This window comes from Coturnix japonica, chromosome 11 (genome assembly GCF_001577835.2).
Source record: "Coturnix japonica isolate 7356 chromosome 11, Coturnix japonica 2.1, whole genome shotgun sequence".
In the NCBI taxonomy this organism is placed as follows: domain Eukaryota; kingdom Metazoa; phylum Chordata; class Aves; order Galliformes; family Phasianidae; genus Coturnix; species Coturnix japonica.
Window position 1 is genome coordinate 1,511,981 of NC_029526.1, and position 22,076 is coordinate 1,534,056.

Below are 22,076 nucleotides of genomic sequence, written 5' to 3' on the forward strand. Positions count from 1 at the left end.
CGCTGCAGGCGTGCTGTGGGCACTGCCCACACGCCGCTCAGGGACACCAATGGATTTAGCCACCCGTGGGCAGGTCTCTGAGGGTACAAAGTGTCTCCGGCCACCGCAGTGTTCAACAGGGGACGGTACATTTGCAAGGCCGGGCCTTCGTCCCTCCCAGTCCCTCCTCCCCATCCCGGCCAGCCCCTTGCAGCTCTCCCCTCCCCTGCAGCCCGAGCTCCTGGACCTGCCTAAGATATAAAAGCCCGTTTGCTCCCCTTGCTGGAGGGAGCCCAGCCGAGCTGGCCATGGGGAGGACGGGAGCCGGGCTCACGCTGCTGACGCTGCTTCTAGTGCTGCTCCTGCAGCCCACGTCCCAGTTCTGGCTCTTCAACGTGCTCTTTCCACCCACCACCACCCCAGAAGCACCCCCGACCAACAGCACGCCGCCCGTGGTGCTCGGTAAGGTGACAGCTGGGGCACTTTGCCCTGCTCGGGGGGCTCTGCTGATGGAGGGGTAGGGGTTGCAACAGCCTTTGGATTGCAGCTCCGTGCTGCTGCTGCTTCTGTTCCAGTGGGATGGAGACTACCAACTCTTGCTCCCCTGCAGTTTGCCCTGTGCTTTTTGCAGTTAATTCATCCTTTGCTGTTGCAGGGTGTCTGACCCACAGCAGACAACCTTGCCTGGGCTATAGTGAGCTGGTGTGCAGCTTCTCCTTGCATCAGTGGTGCACTGAGAGGTTGGGGCATCAGCTGGGGAGGTGGGGATGGGGAGTTCTGCAGCCTGGCTGGGGTTGTTTGCAAGCTGTCAGCGTGTGGCTGCAATCTGCCTCCCTGTGCCAACACTGGCATAGGATTTTGCCAGACCTGCCCTTAGCAGGGGGGTTATTTTTCACCCTTTTCCTGACTCAGAAGGACTTTCCCTTTTAAAAAGAGAAGAGAAAAAGCAGAACATCCAAAGAATGACCCTATGAACTCCCTTCCCCATGCAGTTCTCGATGCACAGGGCAGCCTGGCATACAGCTTGGCAGAGGCAGCCATGCCCGCATCCTCTGGCACTGTGCGGTTGGATTGGCAGTGGCTGCAGCCTTGGTGGCCAGGAGGCTGTCACTATACCAGGCAGGGGATGGCACAGCACAAGTGACTTTGTGCCACTTCTCAGGATGGCGTGTGACAGCAGGAGCATCTCCACTGCCCTTCTGTGAGCCTGCAGCTTGTTCAGACCCTCAGGAAGCCTCATTCCAAGCACCCCCCGGGACCTCTTTTTCTCCCCATTCCTGCCTCTGCCTCGTGCCCCCATACCAGCCTCAACCCCTGCCCCATGCCCAGCACCCAGAGTGGGGTGTCAGGGTGGTCGAGACAGCATTTGTGTGAAGCCCATCCCCCTGGGTCTGGTATCCCAGAAACCCCCAGTGCCCTTAGGACCAATGATAACCCCTCTGCCCCCACAGGAACTCCCTTAATAATTACCTAGTGTCCTCTCTGAGGTGAGGCAGAGATCAGAACTAAGCACTGGGGTGCTGGCTGTACCAGGGGGAATAGTGAGGCAGGAGGAGGGCACCCAGCCACCCCTGGCACCCTTGGGATGCAACCTCCCACGGGGCTGCCCCATGGCACACAGGGTTACCTGCTGTCCCAGGAACTGCCACCTACTCTGCTTGCTCCAGCTCCCCAACTGAAGCCCGGGCTCTCCTGTGCCAGCATCCTCTCATGGGTGGGTAAGGATGTGCTGATCATCACCCTGTGTTGAAAGAAGGATTAGAACTTACCCATATGCACAGGTCTGAGGGAGCTGTGGAGCAGGCTGAGCAAGGCAGCCAGCATACCCCATATACCCCATTCCACTCTCATGTGCTACAATGCTTCTGCACCCCTGCAAATGCTCTGCCACACCATGGAGCTGTAGCTGTGGCAGGCGGGATCCACTAGAGCATCTCCAGACCAGGCTACCCTTGCATCCTGCTGCAGGGACACTGCTGGGGCTGCCCTTGGCACAGTGGTGGCTGCTGGGTTCAGTTCATACTCAGTGCTCCCACCCCATCAGCCTTGCAGGCACTGAGGTCTCTTTGCTTCTTATCCTTGTCCAGCCCTTTGGGACACACCTCGGACCCTTTGCAGTGGCTGGGAGCAATGACAGCAGTGAGTGTCCACTGTCCTTGCCAGGGAACCACAGGGCAGCTCCCAGAAGCAGAGCCCCGGTCACAAGGCAGGCCATGAACTTGGTTAAAATGGTGTTGTGTTTACTGTATGATATTTGCAGCTAATTCCCACAGGGAACAGTTCGGAATCATTTCAGAGACTTTGTTCAATCTACTCAGAGGGTTTAAAGTTCAGGAAAACAATGTGTGGGTGTTGGGCAGCAGCACACAGACTATTTTCACCCCGGACAGGGGTGCCTCTGCTACCCCTGGATGAACTCATGGGTGTGATGGGTAGAGCATGGCATACGGTGGGGGTGGGAGCACCAACCCCATCCCTGTGGCTGATAATAGGAGCAGAGAAACCCAGCCAAGCTTAGGGAGAAACACTGGGATGCTCCATGCTGGTTATCTCCATTCTCTTGGACCAGCGCTGGGTGAGGGCAGCAGCTTGGTGGTCCCACAGGATGCACTTTTAGCACTATTCCAATGGTTCTATGCCCAACCTGCATCTCCAAGTGCCCAAAAATGTGCTGTGCTTGGTGAGAACCAAGGCATTGGCAGGCTGTTCTCCATGAGTGCTGTTCCAGTGACATCCAGCAGCAACCAACAGCAGGTTCCTGGCTGTCCCTAGCCAGGCAGCCCCAGGGAAGTCTGTGGGTCAAGGAAGCACGAGGCCAGGCAGCTCCACAAACCGAGGTCTACCTGGCTGTAGTTTCCTTCTGTGATGCCCCCAGTGCCCGGGTGTCTTGGGAACCAGCTGGAAGCCAAACTGGACAAGCCGGATGTAGTGAACTGGATGTGCTACCGCAAAACCGAGGACTATTTCACCATCTGGCTTAACCTCAACACATTCCTGCCAGTGGGAGTTGACTGTTGGATCGATAACACCAGGTACCACTCACCCCCATCCCAGGAGCTCCCCAGGTTAATGACCTAGCAGGGATCTCCCTCCCCTCTCCTCCCTCTGTGGCCCTGACCCTGCACACACACTGTCCTTCCTGGACTCTGTGATGTGAACACAGCTCTCATCAGCCCTTTCTGAACACCTTCCCCTTTTGCCCGTCCTCAGCACCTCCTGCCGATGCTGCCAGCCTTCCCTGGGGTAGCGGGGTCAGGATATGACACAGCTGCTGCCTTCTGTCTTGTTCTCTCCGTAGGGTTGTGTACAACCGAACCGCTCGGAAAATGACCAACGCCCCCGGGGTGCACATCCGTGTGCCTGGCTTTGGCAAAACCTATTCTGTGGAGTACCTGGATCAGAGTAAACTGGCAGGTGAGAGGAGCCAGCTTTGTGGAGAGGCACGGGGTATCCAGGGCTGTCGTTCATTGCTTAACAGAAAGGAGTCCCTGTGTCCGTGGGCTTCACCCCATCTCAGTCCTGCAGAGATGATGGAGCCCAGGTCACTTGTGTGCGAAGGATGTTGGCCCCAGGACAATTCCTTCCCAGCCCCAAGTGCCGTGTTATGCCTCCAGGATGCACAGAATTGCAATCTCTGACCAGAGCAGTCAAGATACGGAGCTCAGCAGATGAAATTCCAGCCTGTGATCAAGATAAGAACAGAAAAAGGATAACAGAAGACCAAAGACATAAATCCCATCTGTTCTCTCTCTGCAGGTTACCTGCACACCCTGGTTCAGAACCTGGTGAACAATGGTTACGTGAGGGACCAAACAGTCCGGGCAGCCCCCTATGACTGGAGGGTTGGTCCCCGTAAGTCTGGGGTTGTGGCCATATCACATGTGCAGGGAGGGAGGCAGGATGGTTCCCAGTGAGCAGGTGTGGTGGTTCAGTGTGGTTTGTCATCCCTTGGACAGGGATGGCTGTCTGTGGCTGTGAGTAGCACTCACATGTGAATGTATGCAGTGGCACTTCTGGCATCTGTGCCCACACATCTCTCTGGTTGAGGCTCTTAGTGTCATCCTGGGGCTATGTGAAGCTGACCAACAGCTGGTGTCTCTCTTGTCCTCAGAGGAGCAGCCTGAATACTTCCAGAACCTGAAGGCACTGATAGAGGAGATGCACGATGAGTACCAGCAGCGTGTCTTCCTCATTGGGCACAGCATGGGCAACCTCAATGTCCTCTACTTCCTGCTCCAGCAGAAACAAGCCTGGAAAGATCAGTATATCGGGGGCTTCATCTCACTGGGTGCCCCTTGGGGAGGGTCTGTCAAGCCGTTGCGTGTCCTGGCATCAGGTGAGTGATGAGAGTGGTGAGAGATTCCCTGTGGGCAGAGGCTTCTTCATTTTCTGTCTCTCCTGCAGAAATGGAAGAGTGGCAGTGAGCAGAGACCAGACACTATGGTAGAAGAGCTGGGGGATGGACAGCTGAGGGCTAGGGATGCTCCTTGAAATCAGAACTGCCCATCCTGGGCAAAAGTAATGCCCCAGCCACACATCATGGGGCTAGAAAGGCAGATTGGGCCGTGCTCACTCGCTTCTCACTGCCTCCCCAGACAGCTGCACTACCTCTAGTAGCTGTGAGCTAGATGGACTTTTGCCCTAAGCAGTACAGCCCTTACACAGCTGAGGACATGGAGGTCCCTGTAGGGGCACACACACTGTTCTACATCACTTGCTTGCATCTGCCTGTATCTCAGAGCCCATCCCCCATAAGCTTTTATTGTTCAGGCTTCTAACTTCCTTCACCTAGTTTCTCTTTAGCCTCTTTTCAGTCCAGAAAGCCTAATGCTGACAGCCCAAGTATCTACAGATCACAAGCTGAGCCTCCAAAATGCATGGGATTCATTTAAAAACACATGCTTGCAAATTTTAACATCTGACCACTTGCATCACTCTTAGTCATCAGTTTTTCTCTGTTATCACATGGGCCAGAGACATTGTTTTTAAGGTAACTTCATTGTTGCATGGTCTTAGGACTCCAGACACACTAAAAACACCCAGGCTTGCAGGATAAGTGCAAGGATAAGTGTCCGATCTCAGCTGCCCAAGGGTGTATTTTGGTCTGTCCTGCAGGTGATAATCAGGGCATCCCACTTATGTCCAACATCAAGCTGCGTGAAGAGCAGCGTATGACCACCACCAGCCCCTGGATGTTCCCAACGAGCTTGGCCTGGCCAGAGGACCATGTTTTCATCTCCACACCCTCCTATAATTACACCTACCGGGACTACCAGCGGTTCTTCACCGATGTCAACTTGGAGGATGGTTGGTACATGTGGGAGGACATGAAGGACTTGCTGAAGGGATTACCCCCTCCTGGCGTGGACACATATTGCCTTTATGGCACAGGCTATCCCACAGTGGAGACTTACATATACGATGAGCATTTCCCTTACGAGGACCCCGTGGACATGATTTATGGTGATGGGGATGACACTGTCAACAAACGCAGTTCAGAGCTGTGCAAGCGATGGCGCAACCAGCAAAAGCAGAAAGTGCACGTCCAGGAGCTGCGAGGCATTGACCACCTCAACATGGTCTTCAGCAACCTGACGCTGACCTCCATCAATGAAATACTGCTGGGGAGCACCAAGGTTGGGGCTGGCACCAAGGAGAAAGGAGAGCCTGAGCAGACGGGTGCTCTGAGATCCAGCCCGGAGGTAGGGAGGAAAGGGCACAAAGTCTTTAAGGAGCCCAGAAAGAACTGAAGGAGGTGATGGCCAGCTTCCCTCCGTGCTTGTATCCACCAGAAGCTGGCATGAAGGGGGGAGTAAAGGACTCGGAGCTGGGTATCAATGAGAAGGAGCAAGAACAACAGCTCAGGTGGATGGGCTGGCACCCTCTTCCATTCTGATTGTCTGGGGTTTTTTTGTTGTTGTTGTTGTTTTGGGAGCAGTGATTAATTACACTTCAGAGGCTTGTCACTTCCCACTAGCGGATGGATAATTAACCACACTGCCAGCTCATTAACACCACACTCACGGATTATGGCATGTAAGCAATAGCAAGCTATCTTTAGACACTTTCAGGCCGTGGTGCCAATAGCCTCTTTTTATACAGGCCAGCCTCCATGTAAGCAAGATAGAGCTCGTAGTGCCGGGGCAGCCAAGGTGGGTAATGACAGGAGGATATAGGCACAGCTTGCAGAAGGGCCCCCGTCACACAGGCAACAAGCTGAGCCCCTGCTGCAAGACTGCCTCACAACCAGCAGATCTGCCTAATAAACGTACTTGGCTTCTACACCTCCAGCCTCCTTTGTGCAGCGTCTTCCTACACAAGCGAGGCTGGCTGATAAGCAATGTGCAATGGAAAGCTAAAGGGAGATTTAGTGCAGGTATCAGGGGAAGATGTTCCACTGGGAGGGCGGTGAGGCGCCCCAGGAGCCCTGGTACAACCAGAGCCGTGCTGAGGGCTGGGACCCGGAGCTGTGCCCCCACCCACGGCTGCTCCCACCCACGGACATCCGCCATCTTGCCGCCGCCTCACACAGGGCTGGGCTCGGCCTGGAGGGGCGGTGGGCGGGGCCTCTTTCCACGCTCCACTCCCATTGGCTGTGCGGCCGCAATGCGCGGCGCGGATTGGCTGCGTGAGGCGGCCGGCGGGCGCGGCGGGCGTGAGAGGGCAGCGGGGCCGGAGCGTTGGCCGCGCTGGAGGCGATGGTGCTGGACCCGGGGGCGGCGGGCGGGCAGGGCCGTGCCGGGCTGGGCACGCTGCCGGACCGCGATGGATCCCGGCTGTGCTCGTGTCCCTCTCCGCCGCCTCGCCCGGCGGGGTCCGCTTCGCCCCGTTGCCCGCGGGGGACCCGGCGTTTGTCGGAAACGGGCGCCGGGATGCGGCGGAGCGGCGGGAGGATTCGGGCCGCCGCCTCGTTGCCTCACATCGCGAGGGCCAGGGGCGAGGAGGGCGGCGGGGCCGGGAGGCGCAGCCCCTGCCTGCTCGTAGCGCTGCGGCCGCGGAACGTGGAGGCAGAACGGGAGCGGTTCTTCAGGGAGCGGTTCGCGTACGACCCGCAGTTCGAATACGCCGAGCCCGTGCCCGAGGCTGTGCTGGACAAGTACCGAGACGCGTCGGATCGCTTCGTGGCACAGGTGAGAGCGGGACGACGGGCATGAGGGACCTGAGGGGCCGGGAGGATGCTCGGGGGTGTTAATGTGCAGTGAGGGATGGGGGTAGTTGATTAGAGGCCTTTGCATGGGGCCCGTATGGGGCCTGTATGGGGTCTATAGGGACCTTATGGGGTCTATAGGGACCTTATGGGGTTGTGGGGTCTGTATGGGGTCTATAGGGCCCATATGGGATTGTGGAGCCTGTATGGGGTCTATGGTGCCCATATGGGGTTGTGGGACCTGTTTGGGGTCTATGGGGCCAATATGGGGTAGTGGGGTCTATGGGAAGGTAAGGAAGGTAAGACTCATTGTCATGGAGTGTGGTGATACTACAAGGGGATACAGTTCTAAAGTAGAGATTTAAATGTTAGGAAGAACTTTACTCTGAAGGCAATGAGGCCTTGGTGCATTCTGCCTATAGATGCTATGGATGCTCCATCCATGAAGGTGTCAGGGCTAGGCTGGATGGGGCCCTAGGAAGCCTGATGGATGGGAATGGTCACCCCTGTGGCAGGAGTTGGGGCTGAGTGGGTTTTCATGTCTCTTCCCACCCAACTGGTCTATGATAAGGTTTGATCCATGATCATTATCTTGGCTCTGAGATCAGCAACACCAAGTAAGGTGTTGCTGGCCATCCAGGCTGGAGCCACAGCGTGTGCCATACACAGAGGCACCCCTCTGGCCTGCTCCTTGTTATGTCTGCTGCTGTGTGACCTTGCTTTGCTTGTCATCTTCCAGGCTATTTATTGCTTTGTTTTGTTTTGCTTGTCTAAGCTCTCCTTTAATTACACATTCAACATACGCCTTCTATAGCTGATAAAAGAGTGACTCCTGGGGCTGGATCACACTCAAGCTGCCTACAGACGTGCAGCCATGGCTGGGAGCTGGCAGGGAACCCTTGCACTGTTGCTTTAGAACTGACAGACCAAGAACTGGAACATGTGCTTCATGCAAAGCAGCCCTCAGCACACAACCTGCTGGCTGAGCCTGGTTTGTTTTCTGGTAGGTGTAAAGGTTGTCCTGCGTGGCAGCACCGTTAACCCAGAATTATCAGCAAACACAGTGGATGGCAGATAGGTTGTAGGTTCCTCTTGTGTGTGTCTTTACCTCATCACTTCAGTTGCTTATAAGCAAGGCAAAAAGAGTGGGGCTCCACGATGCTCTGCCTGTAAACAGCAGCCACGTCACCTCTTGCTTCCTACTTCTCTAGAGCTCTGTTACCCAGACTGTTTGGCCTCTGTCTGTAAACAGCTTTCCAAGCAGTCAGGCATTTCCAGTGCTGTTCCTGGTATACTCTGAGTATATAAGGTATACTCTGCCCCAGATAAACTGGTGCCAGCAATGCTGTTTCAGAGGAGATGGTTGGATTGCTGTAATGACCTCAGTGTCTTTTCTTTCACTGCTTCCTGTGTGTTTGAGTCTCTGACTAATGCAGTAAATTGAATTGCTCAGGATACTTCCCCGCTCCTCTTCTGATACAGTTGGTTTACAGTGTTCTCAAATGGGAATAATTGAAGTTATTTGTCTCTGTGCATTACTTGCAATGCAATTAACTGTTCATAAGCAGTGCGAGTGCTCTCATCTTGTTCCTACACCCACTGCAAGAGATATTAGTGTTAAATATTTCTACCTGTCTTTACAAGTTCTCTACCTGTGTCATGTATCCTGGGAGAACAGGGGTTCTTCTGCCTTCTCAGTGAAGCACAGCATGTAGCAGTCAGGGGTGAGGGCTGTGGAGAGGCACTTTGTATTGAGGTGAGTGCTCAGGTGAAGGGGAGATGGGCAGGAACCCATCAGCAATGGTGGCAGTGATCCATTGCTGGCACCCTGTGCTCAGCGCCTTGTACTGATTTAACATCTGCTTGCAAGAGCAGACAAACCAGAATCAGTTCCCTGTCCTTATTCTCTGTGTTTTGAGATCGATGACCCCTTCAGTTCTGCTGAATCAGCTCTTCTGCACTGTGGAGTATTTGGGGGTTTGTTTTCTGGTGGTTTTTAGTTGCTTTGTTTTGGTGGGGGTTGTGGGTTATCTTGGTTTGGGTTTGGATTCTTGCTATTTTAGCTGGGGGCTGGTTTTGTTTGCTGGGTTGTTTGGGGGATTTTGATGTTTTTGGGAGAGCGTTTTGTTTTTCTTTGCTTTTGTTTGCAGAGGAGTTTGTTGGTTTGTTTTGTTTCCTTTTTCCTATCAGGATCCTTCTGGCCCCTCTATGGCTTATGCTATAAGGGATCAAGAAGACTGTTGGCAGCCCAGTTCCTTGGAGGCATAAGATCAGCACCAACACAGCACCAACAGCACCAACACAGGGCTTGGAGCACAGCTTGAGTGTTTGTTATCCTTTGACACATGGGCTGAGCTGGTGACAGACTCCTGCTCCCAGCCCAGACAGGCCACTGACCGGACAGGAAGGGCTGATGTGGGCTCAGCAGCTTCTCAGAGAGCAAATGTGCTATCTTAGGAATGTTGCTGTCTGTGACTTCTCTAGAAGTTGCTGTAGTACACTCCCCTTTTGTCAGCTTTGTGCACCATCTGCACCGAGTTCCTCTTTGCTTGCTGTCTTAGGGGATGGGGGACAAAGTTTTGCAGTAGATAAACAAAGGTGATAAGAAGGAATGGGCCTTTTCTTCTGCAAGCCAGCAGGAGGGGCCTTGGTGGCTCTCTCAGGTTCAGCTCGGTGCCCATCTGGTGGCTGGGGAAGGGGACTGAGCTGCTGCAAGAGCACTTGCTGAGGTGAACATGGTCATTAGCTCCTGTGAGAGGCAGAAGCAGAGCAAGGGGAGAACAGGTGTCAGATGTTAGAAGCAAGTGAGCTTCAGTAGGGAGGAAGAAGGAATGTAACCTCTGCAGGGCTCCAGCTGGTAGCTTCGGCAGTTAGCAAGGCTTTATTGTGGTAGGAGAAGGAGCAAAACTGCTGCTGGGCTCAGAGGGCTTCATTGCAGCTTCCAGTGCTGCCTGACGGGTGTGCAGGTGGAGGAGGCTTCAGATAATGCAGGGGTTCCCTCAGGGACTGACCTTGCTGAAACAGCATCAGTTGGATGAGAAAGAGGATGACAGAGCTCAGGAGGAGCAGGTAAAGTGCACGCAGCTCAGCAGTAGCGCTTTGTCCTGCAGCAGCAGATGAGCAGGTATCTTGCAGGCAGGCTTATAGGTGCAGTAAAACTGCTGAAAGGCTCCAAAACAACTACAAAGGAGTGGTTGTAGTCATCCAGTTTGGGATGTGTGTTAACAAACAGACCAGAAAGGGTCATTGCTTGCAAATGACTTCGATGCAAACTCACTTTAGGGAAAGAAACGTGCTAATAAGTGCTCATGTAGATGGTACCGTAACTTTAACTCTGATAAAATAGCATGTGCTGCTTTTATTCACATGCTGTTGTTGCAGTACCACAGTTGTGTTGAGACCCTGAAAGCAGCAGCACTGCTGCCTGAGGAAACACTCTCTGTGGGAGCTTTACTGCAGGGCATACTCGTGTGCTGGGAGGGAGCACATTTGCACTCCTGACTCTTTCACGTCCTGAGCGCTCTGTTGAAATCATTGTTTCTCCAGAAATTCTCCAGAGCAGATGTTTTGGCCAGTGAAGAAACAACATCTTGAGCCTCATGGTGGTTTTAACAACTTCCTCACCTCTTAAAATTCTCTGCAGCTGATTCATACTAATTCTGTTGTCCTGAGCTATCAGAGCACAACAAAGGATCTCTTCTGTAGCTCCAGAATGACCAGTTGTGAACCCATTCTTGTTTTCATACTTGCTACTTTTGTGCCAGGCCAGAAGATGTCCTGTGCCGGGAGCTGTGCTGTATCAACTGCTGTCTGGGCTGTGAGTTCCTGAAACCAATCCAGTGTTGCAATAAGAAACTAATAAGCAAGTTGATAAGATTTGCAAATGCTTAAGTTGGAAAGAAGAAGTGAAAGCAGAAAAGATGAAAACAATCATGGCTCTAGCATCTACGTACAGTGAGGCTGTTTCACTTCTGGTTTGGCCAAATAAACCCTTGTGAGGATTAACAGGACAATAAGATGGAGACAGAGTGTGCCACGGGCTGTGCTCACTGTGTTATGTATTGATCTGTCCTGGTACCCACCTGCTAACAAGGCATTCCATTTCTCTTGCACAGGAACATCTCACCTCACATGACACTAAAATAGTTATTTGAACCTCTTATGAGGGATTTCCTCAGCTGGGTTCTGAAGCACCTGATAGTTTTGGTGCTATGGAAGATGGCACTTGAGAGTGGAGAAGGTATTATGACTGATGCTTTGTTTCTTTGTGTGTAACAGGCCATTAGGATCATTCATGCTGTCCTGGAGAAGTACGGGACCTATGAGAGCTTCGAAGTTGCCACTGGTGGGAGACTGCTGAGCAAGTGCCAGATCTGGTCTGTTATCCGAAAGTACATGCAGAAGGAAGGCTGCGCAGGGGAGGTAATCACTGTCCTTGGTGTTTTTTTAATCTTTCCTGAAATAAATATTATTCAGCTTTGCTCCTGTTCAGCAAAGTGTCAGTTCTGATAACAGAGTCCAATTAAGAAGTGTTTTGGATACAAAGGAGAAACATACTTGCTGAGGGAAAGAAGCTCATGTCTCAGGGCAGGAGTTAAAGCAGTGTCTGAGACCTGGGTTTGCGGTTGAGGCTTCTGTAAACAAACTTGGTGGCAGTTTTGTTTGCAAAAGTATTTCGCAAAGGAATTCAGCAATCTTCTGCATTGCTGTGTTGCTCTTACAGACGCTGAGCTCATTCTGAGCCTCTTCTTCAGGCCATTTGTGACTCCCAGAAGAGGCCAGCACAGTGTAAGAGCCTGGGTATGGGTTGGGCGAACTTGGTACAACTACAGGGTTTCTTTTTGAACTGGCCATTGCCTGGTGCACGCTCAGGGCCAGGGTGTTTTGTGCAGCTTTTGGAAAGCTGAGAGCAGGAGCAGCACCTCTTTGCACAGAGCCCCATGCAAAGAGGCAGCAGAGAGGGCTGCACCAGCAGCTGCCCTGCATGCTCCTGAATCTGGCTTGCACAGAACAGCAGGGCTTGGAGCAGAAAAGAACAAAGTGAAGCAGGTCTGCCCTTCTCTTTTGCTTTGCAGTAAGAAGCTCTGCTTTTCTGCTCTGAACTGTGGCTTCCTTCTATCTCTGGCACAGCTCCTGGCTTGCTTTAGGAAGCAGGTCCAAGTGCCCCACTGATTTACCTGGATTTCTCATTCCAGGAATATCTCCCTTTTAAGCTAAGGGAGCTAAGCTTAAGGAGAAGAGCTACTGCTTGTCCACGTAGACAGGCACACAGGGTCGGGGCTATTTTGCTGTGTCCATGAGGTATCAATTACCGCTGGGATGAATAACCTATTTCTGCTAGCAGTGGTATGGCAGAAATCTGTGGCAGCTGGGTTCATTCGTGTGTTCAAAGGCAGAGGTGGGGGAGAGATTTCCGTCTTTTCTTTGGCACATGCTGGGTTCTCGTGCTTTCAAACTCCACCCTGAGGTTTTAAGATTAGAAAAATGTTAAAATGTCACTAGTGGTAAGTCAGCTGTGTGGGATGGAGGGTGGAAAGCTCTTAGCATCTCTTACCACTTGTTGCTGCACGACCTGAGCTGCTTTCTGAAGGTGCTTCCATTTGGTGCAAGTCTGGGTCTGGTGAAACAGGAGGGATTGTCAGCTGGTTTCCTGAATTTAACCAAACATCCCTCCCTTCCAAACAACTCTGAACTCCCAGCTGCTCTGTAACAGTGGAATTGCAAGGAACTGAGCCAAAAATCTTAAATAAGCAATATAAAAATGCATTCCTTCCTTTCTTGTTGTTTACCTCTTGGTTGCTGCCTGTCAGGAGCACTGTGCCTTTCTCTCTCATCTCAAAGTCACGGGGAAAAGGTGGAAACAAAACATATCTGTGGTCTCTGCCTGCTGCGCTGTACTGCTGATGCCACTGTCACAGCTGCTTGGTTGGAAAGCTGCTCTCCTTCTGCACAACAGAACTCACTGGGACTGTAAAGCAGGGTGAGGAGTTTGAGGATTTATCCGTGTTACAAGAGTGATTCCTGGCAGCTGGATGCTCACAGGGAAGAGGGATGCCCCATGGCTTTGTATAAGGGGCTTTCTCCTATTCCTGTCCACAGTGTATGTGTCAAACACTTCCATGGCCCCAGGTCTAAGTGGTGAGAAGTAATTCTGGACCGATGGTGTTCTCTCTCTTAATTTTATTAATGGATTGAATTCAGCTGTTGTATTCTTCTTTGTTAATCTAAAACATAATGAGCTCTACCTGGGCAGAAAGGCTTATTTTCTTTCTGCCAGCCCTGTGTATTTTTTCCTTTGTTCAAGGGATCTAAGGGTTCAATAATTGTTTGTACACTGGAATGCAAGATACATGGCTTGTGGTTTTTTTTCCTGAAACTTTTGATAAGTGCTTTTAAGACCATTTAAGCATCAGTTCATGAATTAGCAGCCACTACAGACTGTGTTGAGTTTCTCTGGGGAAGGAAAAAGGGAATTGTTTCACCTGTGCTTTGCATAGCAAACACTGTCAAACTTTGCTTCTGGTACTGGACAAAAGCTTGCTGCCATTTCTCCACCCTGCAGAGGAACAGAGCAGCTTCACAGAGCAACCTCCCCCCCCTTCCCTCCCTGCTGCCTGTGTATCTCCGTTTGCTGTCTTCTCTCTGCTGTATCCTGTCTGTTCTGCATTGCTGTTTGCTTTTCTGTTGCTGCTTTTCTGTTGTGCACTAATCACGATGGGTTTCTCACAAGAAGAAACTCTATCTCATGGGGCCCACACAGGTTTCTGAGCTGCCAGGCACTGCGTCGCTGCAAGCACCCTCTGGTTCTCCCGTCACCTTTGCTGCAGTGTTGCTTTGACAGGGTGCTGGATGCACCATGATCCAGAGGGGTGAGCATGGATTTTCCTGACACAGTTCTCAGCCCTGCAGTAATATCTCCATCAGACCTAGAAGAGCACAGAGCTGGGCTGTGCCATACTGCTGCAACTCCAAACAGCTCCCAGGCCTGTTTGACCTATGCTGAAGACTTCTAGCCACTGGGAGCAGCCCAGAAACCTCACGGTGTTGCTTATTTGTGGGCTGGGGATGCAGCTGAGAAAAACATAGTCAAAAGCCTGTCTCTGATGTGGCCAAAATGTTTGCGAGGGGCTGTGGGTATACAAGCATGGCTGCTGCTTTCTCTGCCTGGCCGGGCTGCAAGGTGACTGCAGACCTTCAGCTACAACCCCTGCAGCAACCAGAAACACAAAATCAAAACTTGTGCTGCTTTTTTTCCAGCTAATCAGCAAGCAAACAGCACTTTAGGGAATGCAAAACCCAAGTGAAGTCCCAGGACAAATACTTGTGCAGCATCTAGATGAGTCTTCCCAAAACTTGCCAAGAAGATGGTTATTTGGGAATGTAGTAGGAAAGGAAAGTCACTTCAGTGCATCAGCGATCTGAGCTGCCTGCAAATGGGCAGGGCTGGTGGCACTGGCTGCCAAGGAGGTGTCAGTGCAGAGTGCTCCTTTTGTGCCCCCATCCCTGGCACTTGAGGTGTGGAGGGATGGTCTGAGCTGTGATGAAGGCAGGATGCCAGTTTCCAGAACCCCAGGGAGCATGTTTATGGGTAAGTATTTGCACTGCAGTGAACTTTGGCTATTCAAGAGTTTCTTTGTTGTAGTCCAAGCTGCAGGTTCTGAGGCTGTTCTGGTTCTGTTCTGGCTCAGGGCTGAGATGATGTTGCTGGAATTCAGACGTCTGCTTACCAATTCAGGCATTTCATGGATTTCCCAGCTGCTCACAGTTTGCACTAAAGAAACCCCTGACCGCTGGTAAGTGCTATGTAGTAATCCAGGCATTGTGAAATGTTCTTAAATAATGCTGGCTAGCGTGTCCTCAGGTCCTGGCAGTTGTGCTGCTCCTGCCCTATCCCACCACACCCTGCCAGGACAGAGCAGATGCACACACTATTGTCAGTGCTGGGGAGAGGCTTTGGTCCCATCAGCGTCCTCTGCTTCTTCCCACAGTTCTTAGGGAGCTCTGTCATTATGCCCATAAACTGGGCAGACTGGATGTGCTGGAGTTTGTGCTTAAAATTTGGGCCCAACCTGTGAAGGCTGATCACAAGAGAAACCATTGATCTGGAGAGCTGGCCTTGCTGCTCTAGGAATAAGGCTTTGGTTACAGTTTTAATCTTCTGCTCTCACAGCATCTGTACCTGGGCAAAACTGGAGAGTCCTGGGAACTGATACTGTAGGTCAGGCTGCAGTTGCTGTGCAGTTGACTTGAGTACTCAGCAAAAGGCCAGCCTTAGAACAATCCCTTTTTCTTCTCTCTTGGGTTCTACAATATGTTGTTCTGCTTTGCAGCTGGGTCTTGGAAAGTGTACAGGGTTCTGTGGTGAAGATATTGAAGGCTGAGCTCAGCACGCTGTGAAGAAACGGTGCTGGGAGTTGTGCTGACCTTGCAAGGATCTGTGCTTTCCAGTGAAAGCATCAGGTTTCAGTGCCAGCTGCTGAATCCAGAAACGTGCTGTGGGCAGTGCAATGCAAGCATTCGAGCTGCAGTCTTCCCTGGAGATACACAGAATTGCACCCAGAGCATGGAACATTGCACCAACTGCATGGAGCAGGTCTTGGAGCCTCTGTCTTTTCTGTGTGCAGAATCCTTTCCATTCATTTGTCTAACAGATTTGAGCCATTGTGAACCTCTCACCACAGGTTGCACAGTTCAGTGATGCTTCTTGTCCTGAATCTGCTTTCTAATGACTTCTCTTGATGTCATCTAGCTCTTCTATAGGGAAAAAAATAGATTCTGTTTCATGTAGTTGGGTTCAGTGTTGTCTTTTCCTTTTCTTTACCACAAGAGAGGAAAAAATAAGCAAGTACCTTCTGTGCCTGGTGGTTACCTTGTGCCTACACATGAAGGATTACCCCAGGACCCCTTGTACAGTGGTCTGATGGGGTTGCTGAGCCCAGTGACAATTTACTTGTGCTGCATTATAAATCCAGAGAAAATAATTCAGCTCTCAACCTTTTAAACACAGAGCACTCTGTCATAGGTGTTATTTATGGCAAATTAAAGCTGAGGCATCTCTCTCTGTGGGTCTCTTGAAGAAGGATCTTGTGCAAAAAGGGACCTCCTTGACCAAGCTTGGCTCTGGCAGCACATCCACATGGCAGCAGGGGTGAGTACCACCCCCATCCAGCAAAGTCCTGCTAGAGCATAGAGTACTCACTTCCTTAGCTAGCATGCAGCTTCTTCAGCACTGAGCAGAACCCTAGTGTTCAAAATGCCTTCTTCCCACTGTTAGAGTGCATCAGAATGAATGTAAATTTAGAAACCAGGGCTGGATGGAGAAGCAATCTAATTTGCAGCTGATCTGCTTTTTGCCTTTGGGTGAAAAACAAGAGGAGAGAATCCATAGGCTCTGTGTCACTCCTGTGGCTAGCAGTGGGAGATAAATGTCTGAACTTCCAGCAAATCCATTCCTATCAAGTAAGGAGCAACTTGTGCTGCAGATGGAAGAAGACTTGCGTTCTTGAACAAGACATTCCCCTTACTGCAGAGGAAAAAGCCACGGACAGATCAGGTTATCATAAGCCTGGCTGGTTTTCTTTGGTGGCGGGGATGAAGGTACAGACAGGAAGGGAGAGTTGGAAGTCATCAGAACAGCGGAGTTGGTCTACATGGTGCATTGACCTCAGTCATTTGATTCATGTAGTTGAACTCTTGGGGTTATGCAATATCTCTCTCACTTGCGTGGGTGCTCTTACAGTGTTGTTTTCACAGTCAGCTTTTCAAATACTGAAACTTGAGCTGTTCATGGGATGCCAAGTGAGCAACACCCTCCCAAAAGCTGCCAGCTGGGATAACCCCAATGAAGCGGTTCCCACTGGAACAGACATTAAGAGGGGACATAGAAAACCACTGAATACAAGTCATTGTCCTTGAGGAATTTGCCATAGCATGGACAATTGGGCAGTGTATTTTTCTCATTATTTACTTTTTAAACAGGCTGATGGAAAGCAGGTATAAGTGAGAACGTTTATCCTAGGGAAGAGGCGATCTTTTCTGCAACTACTCTCAATCTGGTATCTTGAATTCCAACCTCTTTGTGGTTTGTTTGTTGTTGCTTTTCTTCCTATAGGGGCAACTAAGAGTGACAAGACAGCAAGATGTTGTCCCAGCCAGCCAAGCACTGTGTGTCGGGTGGTGTCCTTGCAGCTGAGCCCCACCAGCTGACACAGAGCATCAAATGGTGTGAACCCTGGAGGAGCTCTAGGTCAAACAGCAAAGGACTGTCATAGGAGTTCAGGCACTAGTTCTGTGCTGAAGAACACAGCAGTGGCTTCGAAGGAGCATGAAGAGTGACCGTGAAATGGATTCTTACCTTTAAGTTCTGTCTCTCTTATCTTTCCTTCCCCTCCCAGGTTCCAAGATTTCAGCCTCAGCTGTTTTCATCTGGGATTGCAATGCTTGTGTTCGTGTCACACCGAGTTGATATAATGGATAGGAATTAGTTAAATGAATACCAAAGTTTGGCTCCTTTCTGCTCACTGTGAAACTGTCTCCAGTTTTCAGTCACTTCCCCTAAAATCTGCAGGACTCAGCTCACCGGGGTGCCAGGTCAGGACTTGTGCCTTAGGCTGAGGTTGGAGCAGTGAGCTCTGAGTGCTGGCTGGATGTGGGGAGGGTTTTGAATTGCTTTCTGGAACAGAAGTAAAGTTGAAGGGATGTGCACATTAAAAGTAAAGTGGCAAGTCTTTTCTCTGTGTCTTTCATATATACGATCCAGTTAAAACATTGCTGTGTAAGTCTTTTTATGCAGTTAATTTGCTCAGTAGTCAGTGTTGCTCTGTTATGTTGCACTTCTGGCTTTAATGAACTGCTTTGCACAATAATAAATCTGGGTTTAAAACAAATTGATTTAGTCTCCTCTCTTTTTTTTTTAAAGAAGAGATAAAAGCTATAATGCAGCAGTAAATCTGTGCTTCAGTTTGGGCTGTGCTAGCAGTTCTGCAGTGGAACCTCAGAAGCTTAAAGGAAGGCGATCTCTTGCTCAGGAATAGAATGTAATCAGGTTTCTGCTTTTCAACCTGGAAAGTTTCAGCTATGAAGCAGATGGTTTTTACTGTTCACACATATGTTGCAGAGGGATTTTTGAGGTATGTGCCCATGCAAACGCCTCCTGTGTGCATGGCTGTATGTAGTTTGGTTCTTTGTGTCGCAGGAGAGGCGCAGGATCCATCTCCAGGGATCAGTCATGCTGATGTGAGCTGTTTCTTTCTTTGTAAGGGTGTTCACTAGTTGTGCTGTTAATCACAGCTGACAGATGCCCAGGTAGGAAGCGTGGCTATATGTGTGTGGCTGGCAGCTCTTGCTGCAAGTGTCTTGGACGGATCTGTTCTTGTTGCTCTTGGAGTGTAAAAAGCAACAAGAAAAGGGAGATAAAGATATGAAAAGGGAGCTAGGTTCCCTCATAAGGTATTTTTTGGCAGGTGCCCTGTAAGTAGAACACATAACAAAGCAATTAAAGCCCTATGAGAAACATTTGCATTGCTGTGCTCGTGGTGCTCAAGGAACGGGTGGGAAGGCTCTGTCGGAGCAAAGTGCAGCTGGGGAGAAGCTGGGGGTGGGTTATGCAGGGCAGCCAGCTTCCTCACAGCCTGTTCAGGTTTTGTGATTGCAATTAGCAGAAAGGAGCTTCTTCATGTTGGGCTCCAGGCTCTCCCTGCTACATCTCAGGGGGCAGTGCCCACCCAACCCTGCTCAGCCATGTAACCATGTGTTCACTTTCTGCAAGCCCATGGAGTGGATGTGGTTTGGCTTTCCCAGTGTGCAGGAATACTACCAAACGTGTTAGGGCAAGCACTTCACAGAATCTCTGAAAAATAGGATGCTTGAGGTTCAGAGGTATCTTGGAGGCCATTGGGTCCAACCCCCTACTCAAGCACCTACCTACAGCAGGTTGTCCATTTCATCAGTTCCAGGAAGCCTCCTGGTATCTCTAGTTTTGTTATATTTCCTTTCTGGATTAGAACAGTGGTAGTGTGATTCATTTAGACATTATGAAGAGTTGCCCCAAGTATCACCTGCTGGTTCTAAGCCAGTGGAAGATCACTAACGTGGCTGCTTGCCTCCTTCTCTCTCCTCCGCAGGTAGTGGTGCAGCTCACTGATGATCTCCTGTCACAGGCCGTGATGATGGTGGAGGACAGCCGGCCAACATTGGCCATCAACCTGTCTGGAGCCCGGCAGTACTGGCTGGAGGGCATGCTGCGCCATGAGATAGGTTAGTAGGGCAATGGGGGGACCATGGGCAGGGCAGGGGGGATGCTGAGCATCCTCAGTGGCCTTTGTCATGGGGATAGCAGGCAGGATGGATACAGTAGGGTTGAGATTCTTGAGGCTCACCAAGTTGTCCTCAGCTGACGATGTTTGCTGTTGTCTCCTCAGGTACCCACTACATCCGCGGGGTGAACAACACCCGCCAGCCCTGGCACAGCTCAGAGGGCCGCAAGCAGTACAGCCTGAAGCCTGCCAACCCCACAGAGGAAGGTTTGGCCAGCCTTCACAGCGTCCTCTTCCGCAAAGACCCTTTCCTTTGGCGTGCAGCCTTGCTCTACTACACCATTGAGCGGGCCAGCCGCCTCTCCTTCTCCGCGCTCTTCCAGGACCTGGAGCAGTACGTCCAGGATGCTGGCATCCGGTGGGAGTACTGCGTGCGGGCCAAGCGGGGCCAGACTGACACCTCACAGCCAGGTACAAAGCATTCAGTGTTTTGACAGAGTTTTGTATTTCCATGGATGCATTCTGGTGCTGGGTGGCTTTGCCAACACCAGAGAATCCTTTCAAGCAATGGCTCTGCTGCCTTCTCATCCTCCTCATTCCCAGCTCTGCTCTCGTATAGATTTACACTTCCATTTATGGCATATTTTTCAACACCCAGCAGCCCCATCACCACTTTTGCTGCTGTCCATCAGGCAGGGATGGATGAGGCATCCTGGGGAGCCCCGTGAAGTCATCCCAGTCTGATGGATCTCAGCCCTTCCTTGCGCAATCTGTCAAGGAGCTGAAGGAGAGAAAAGATAAGCATTTTGAGGATGCATTTAGATTGTAGCATATGAAAAAAGCAATCACAAAGCATGGTGAAAAGGGTGATGGATTCCAGTGCCTGTCCCCTTTTCCTAAGGTGTGGGCTCACTGCACTCTGCTGCCCAGGCTTCTCCCTGGTGTGGGACCCCAGTGCTGCCTCTGCTCATCTTTTGAGTCTTTTCCTTCCTGCCAGCCCCAACACATTTGGGAAGATAAAGGTTTTTCCTGGAGTCATCTCCCAGTGTTTCCCAGGTTCTCTCTCTTTTCCAGGCTGCTTCAGTAAGGACCAGGTGTACCTGGATGGGATTCTCCGCATCCTGCGACATCGGCAGACAATCGACTTCCCATTGCTGGCTGCTCTTGGAAAGGTAACAGCCTGGGCTCTCTGGCTCCCCTTGGTGTACCCATGCTGCCCTGTCCCACAGCTCAGGTGCAGGGATCACCAGCTTCTCCTGTTTTCCCAGTGCTGAGACCTGGCTCAGCCAAGTACTTGCTCTGCAGGCATTTTTGCCTCTGCAGATGCTTTAATCTCCCATGTCTTTCTTTTAAAACTTAACTCAAGCCTTCGCTTCCATCCCTTGGCAGTCTATGGTTTCATTTGGGCAATGTGAAGGTAGAAAACCTAGCCAGGCAGGCAAAGAGGGTCACAGGGGCATAGAACCCTTTCATTTGCACATACTGATCCATCCTCTTGCTTCCCACCAGGTCTCCTATGAAGATGTGAACCGCCTGAAGAAATTTGGTGTCCTGGAGAAGGCTCGCATCCCCCATTTCATGCAGGACCTGGAGCGATACATGAAGCAGCTCGACCACATTGTCACCACCAACCAGCTGGATGAGCAGGAGCTGGAGGAGCTGCTGCCTGAGTGAGCAGCACTGTGCACCCCACGGCCACCCCATGTGCCTCAGTGCAGCCTGCCAGCACCCGGCTGATGCTGGCTCTATTTATTCAGTATTTATTGGGGCTGTCGGGCCAGTTTTTGCCTCAAGGAGATGGCACAGCCTGGGCTTTTGCCCGGGAGGCTGATGTGCATGTACCGCTGTGCAGGGTAGTGCAGCTGAGATGGTCGGTGTGGTTGTTGTTGATTGCCCCCCTGCCCAGGTCCGTGCATTTTGAGGAACACTGTGCTACTCCGCATGGTTTTGGGGAAACGAGAGTTTGGAGGGAGCAAGGGCAGAGCCTAGGAGCTGCACCAGTCTTGCACTGGTGCAAGAGGCTGCATTGGGCTGGTTGTAATGGGGAAAGCAGGGCAGGACCCTCCAGGTTCTGAGTGGTGTTCTCCTCATGCCCTCCCTGAGGGGCAGGAAGGACTCCAGTCCTCCCACATAACAACCTCTGCTCTCCCTGCTTCTAGATACCTGCCCTGTCATTGCAGACCTACAAGTAACCATGACTGTACCCCAAATACATGCTCTGCCTGGCATCAAGGCACAAAGGACTCGGGGTAGGGATCTGGCTTGATGTTACAAAAAAAAAGGTGTAATAAAACCCATGTAATGGAAACTGCGTGTGGACCAAACCTTATGGACAGCATCAAGTGCAAAGCCAGGCTGGTACCGCTGGCACTAATCACACAGCTCACTCACATGGGCAAAGCTGCTGAGCTGGTGCATCAGGAGCAGGAAGGGGTCAGCAGTGTGCAAAACTACCTAATGAGCAGGAACAGAAAGAACAAATCAAAGCAGACAACAGCAGCAGGTGTTGCCCTGAGCTGTGTGTGGTTCCTAATGTGGAACCTCTGCCCCATGCACAGCATCTCAGCTATGCTGTCCATGGGGAGCTTTACAAAACTCATTAGGTTTTTACCTTTTGCTCCCCTGAAGGTAGCACAGACCAATTTGTGTGCTCAGAGAGCCCAGGCTCAATCCCAACTGCTCCACGTTGGGCTGCA

The 22,076-nt window shown here is 51.3% G+C and overlaps 2 protein-coding genes across 3 annotated transcripts; both read left to right on the plus strand.

Moving 5' to 3' along the window:
• Positions 1–238: 238 nt before the first annotated feature.
• On the plus strand, positions 239–6,263 carry LCAT (lecithin-cholesterol acyltransferase). Its single transcript, XM_015873734.2, has 6 exons — positions 239–441; positions 2,855–3,011; positions 3,278–3,393; positions 3,736–3,831; positions 4,091–4,315; positions 5,095–6,263. Exons 1-6 carry the CDS (start codon positions 288–290, stop codon positions 5,727–5,729), a joined length of 1,383 nt encoding a protein of 460 aa, XP_015729220.1. The 5' UTR covers positions 239–287; the 3' UTR covers positions 5,730–6,263.
• A 355-nt stretch (positions 6,264–6,618) lies between these two features.
• Positions 6,619–21,688, plus strand: KIAA0895L (KIAA0895 like). 2 transcript variants are annotated; one of them, XR_001557642.2, is made up of 6 exons: positions 6,619–7,109; positions 11,405–11,548; positions 19,249–19,381; positions 19,546–19,851; positions 20,039–20,552; positions 20,890–20,916. XR_001557642.2 is itself a non-coding variant. In XM_015873742.2 (6 exons), exons 1-6 carry the CDS (start codon positions 6,678–6,680, stop codon positions 21,052–21,054), a joined length of 1,278 nt encoding a protein of 425 aa, XP_015729228.1. In that variant the 5' UTR covers positions 6,623–6,677; the 3' UTR covers positions 21,055–21,688. The 2 variants fall into 2 exon arrangements, 1 of the variants encoding a protein (XP_015729228.1); XM_015873742.2 differs by having other exon boundaries at positions 6,623–7,109; positions 20,455–20,552; positions 20,890–21,688.
• The last annotated feature ends 388 nt before the right edge of the window (positions 21,689–22,076 follow it).

What these genes read in the sequence shown, in the direction of transcription:
- LCAT (XM_015873734.2), top strand. Translation starts at nt 288, where the DNA reads ATGGGGAGGACGGGAGCCGGGCTCACGCTGCTGACGCTGCTTCTAGTG. An exon ending in TGACTGGAGGGTTGGTCCCC is followed by an intron (nt 3,832 to 4,090) that starts GTAAGTCTGGGG and finishes TCTTGTCCTCAG; the next exon opens with AGGAGCAGCCTGAATACTTC. An exon ending in GTTGCGTGTCCTGGCATCAG is followed by an intron (nt 4,316 to 5,094) that starts GTGAGTGATGAG and finishes TCTGTCCTGCAG; the next exon opens with GTGATAATCAGGGCATCCCA.
- KIAA0895L (XM_015873742.2), top strand. Translation starts at nt 6,678, where the DNA reads ATGGTGCTGGACCCGGGGGCGGCGGGCGGGCAGGGCCGTGCCGGGCTG. An exon ending in CGGATCGCTTCGTGGCACAG is followed by an intron (nt 7,110 to 11,404) that starts GTGAGAGCGGGA and finishes TGTGTGTAACAG; the next exon opens with GCCATTAGGATCATTCATGC. An exon ending in CATGCTGCGCCATGAGATAG is followed by an intron (nt 19,382 to 19,545) that starts GTTAGTAGGGCA and finishes TTGTCTCCTCAG; the next exon opens with GTACCCACTACATCCGCGGG.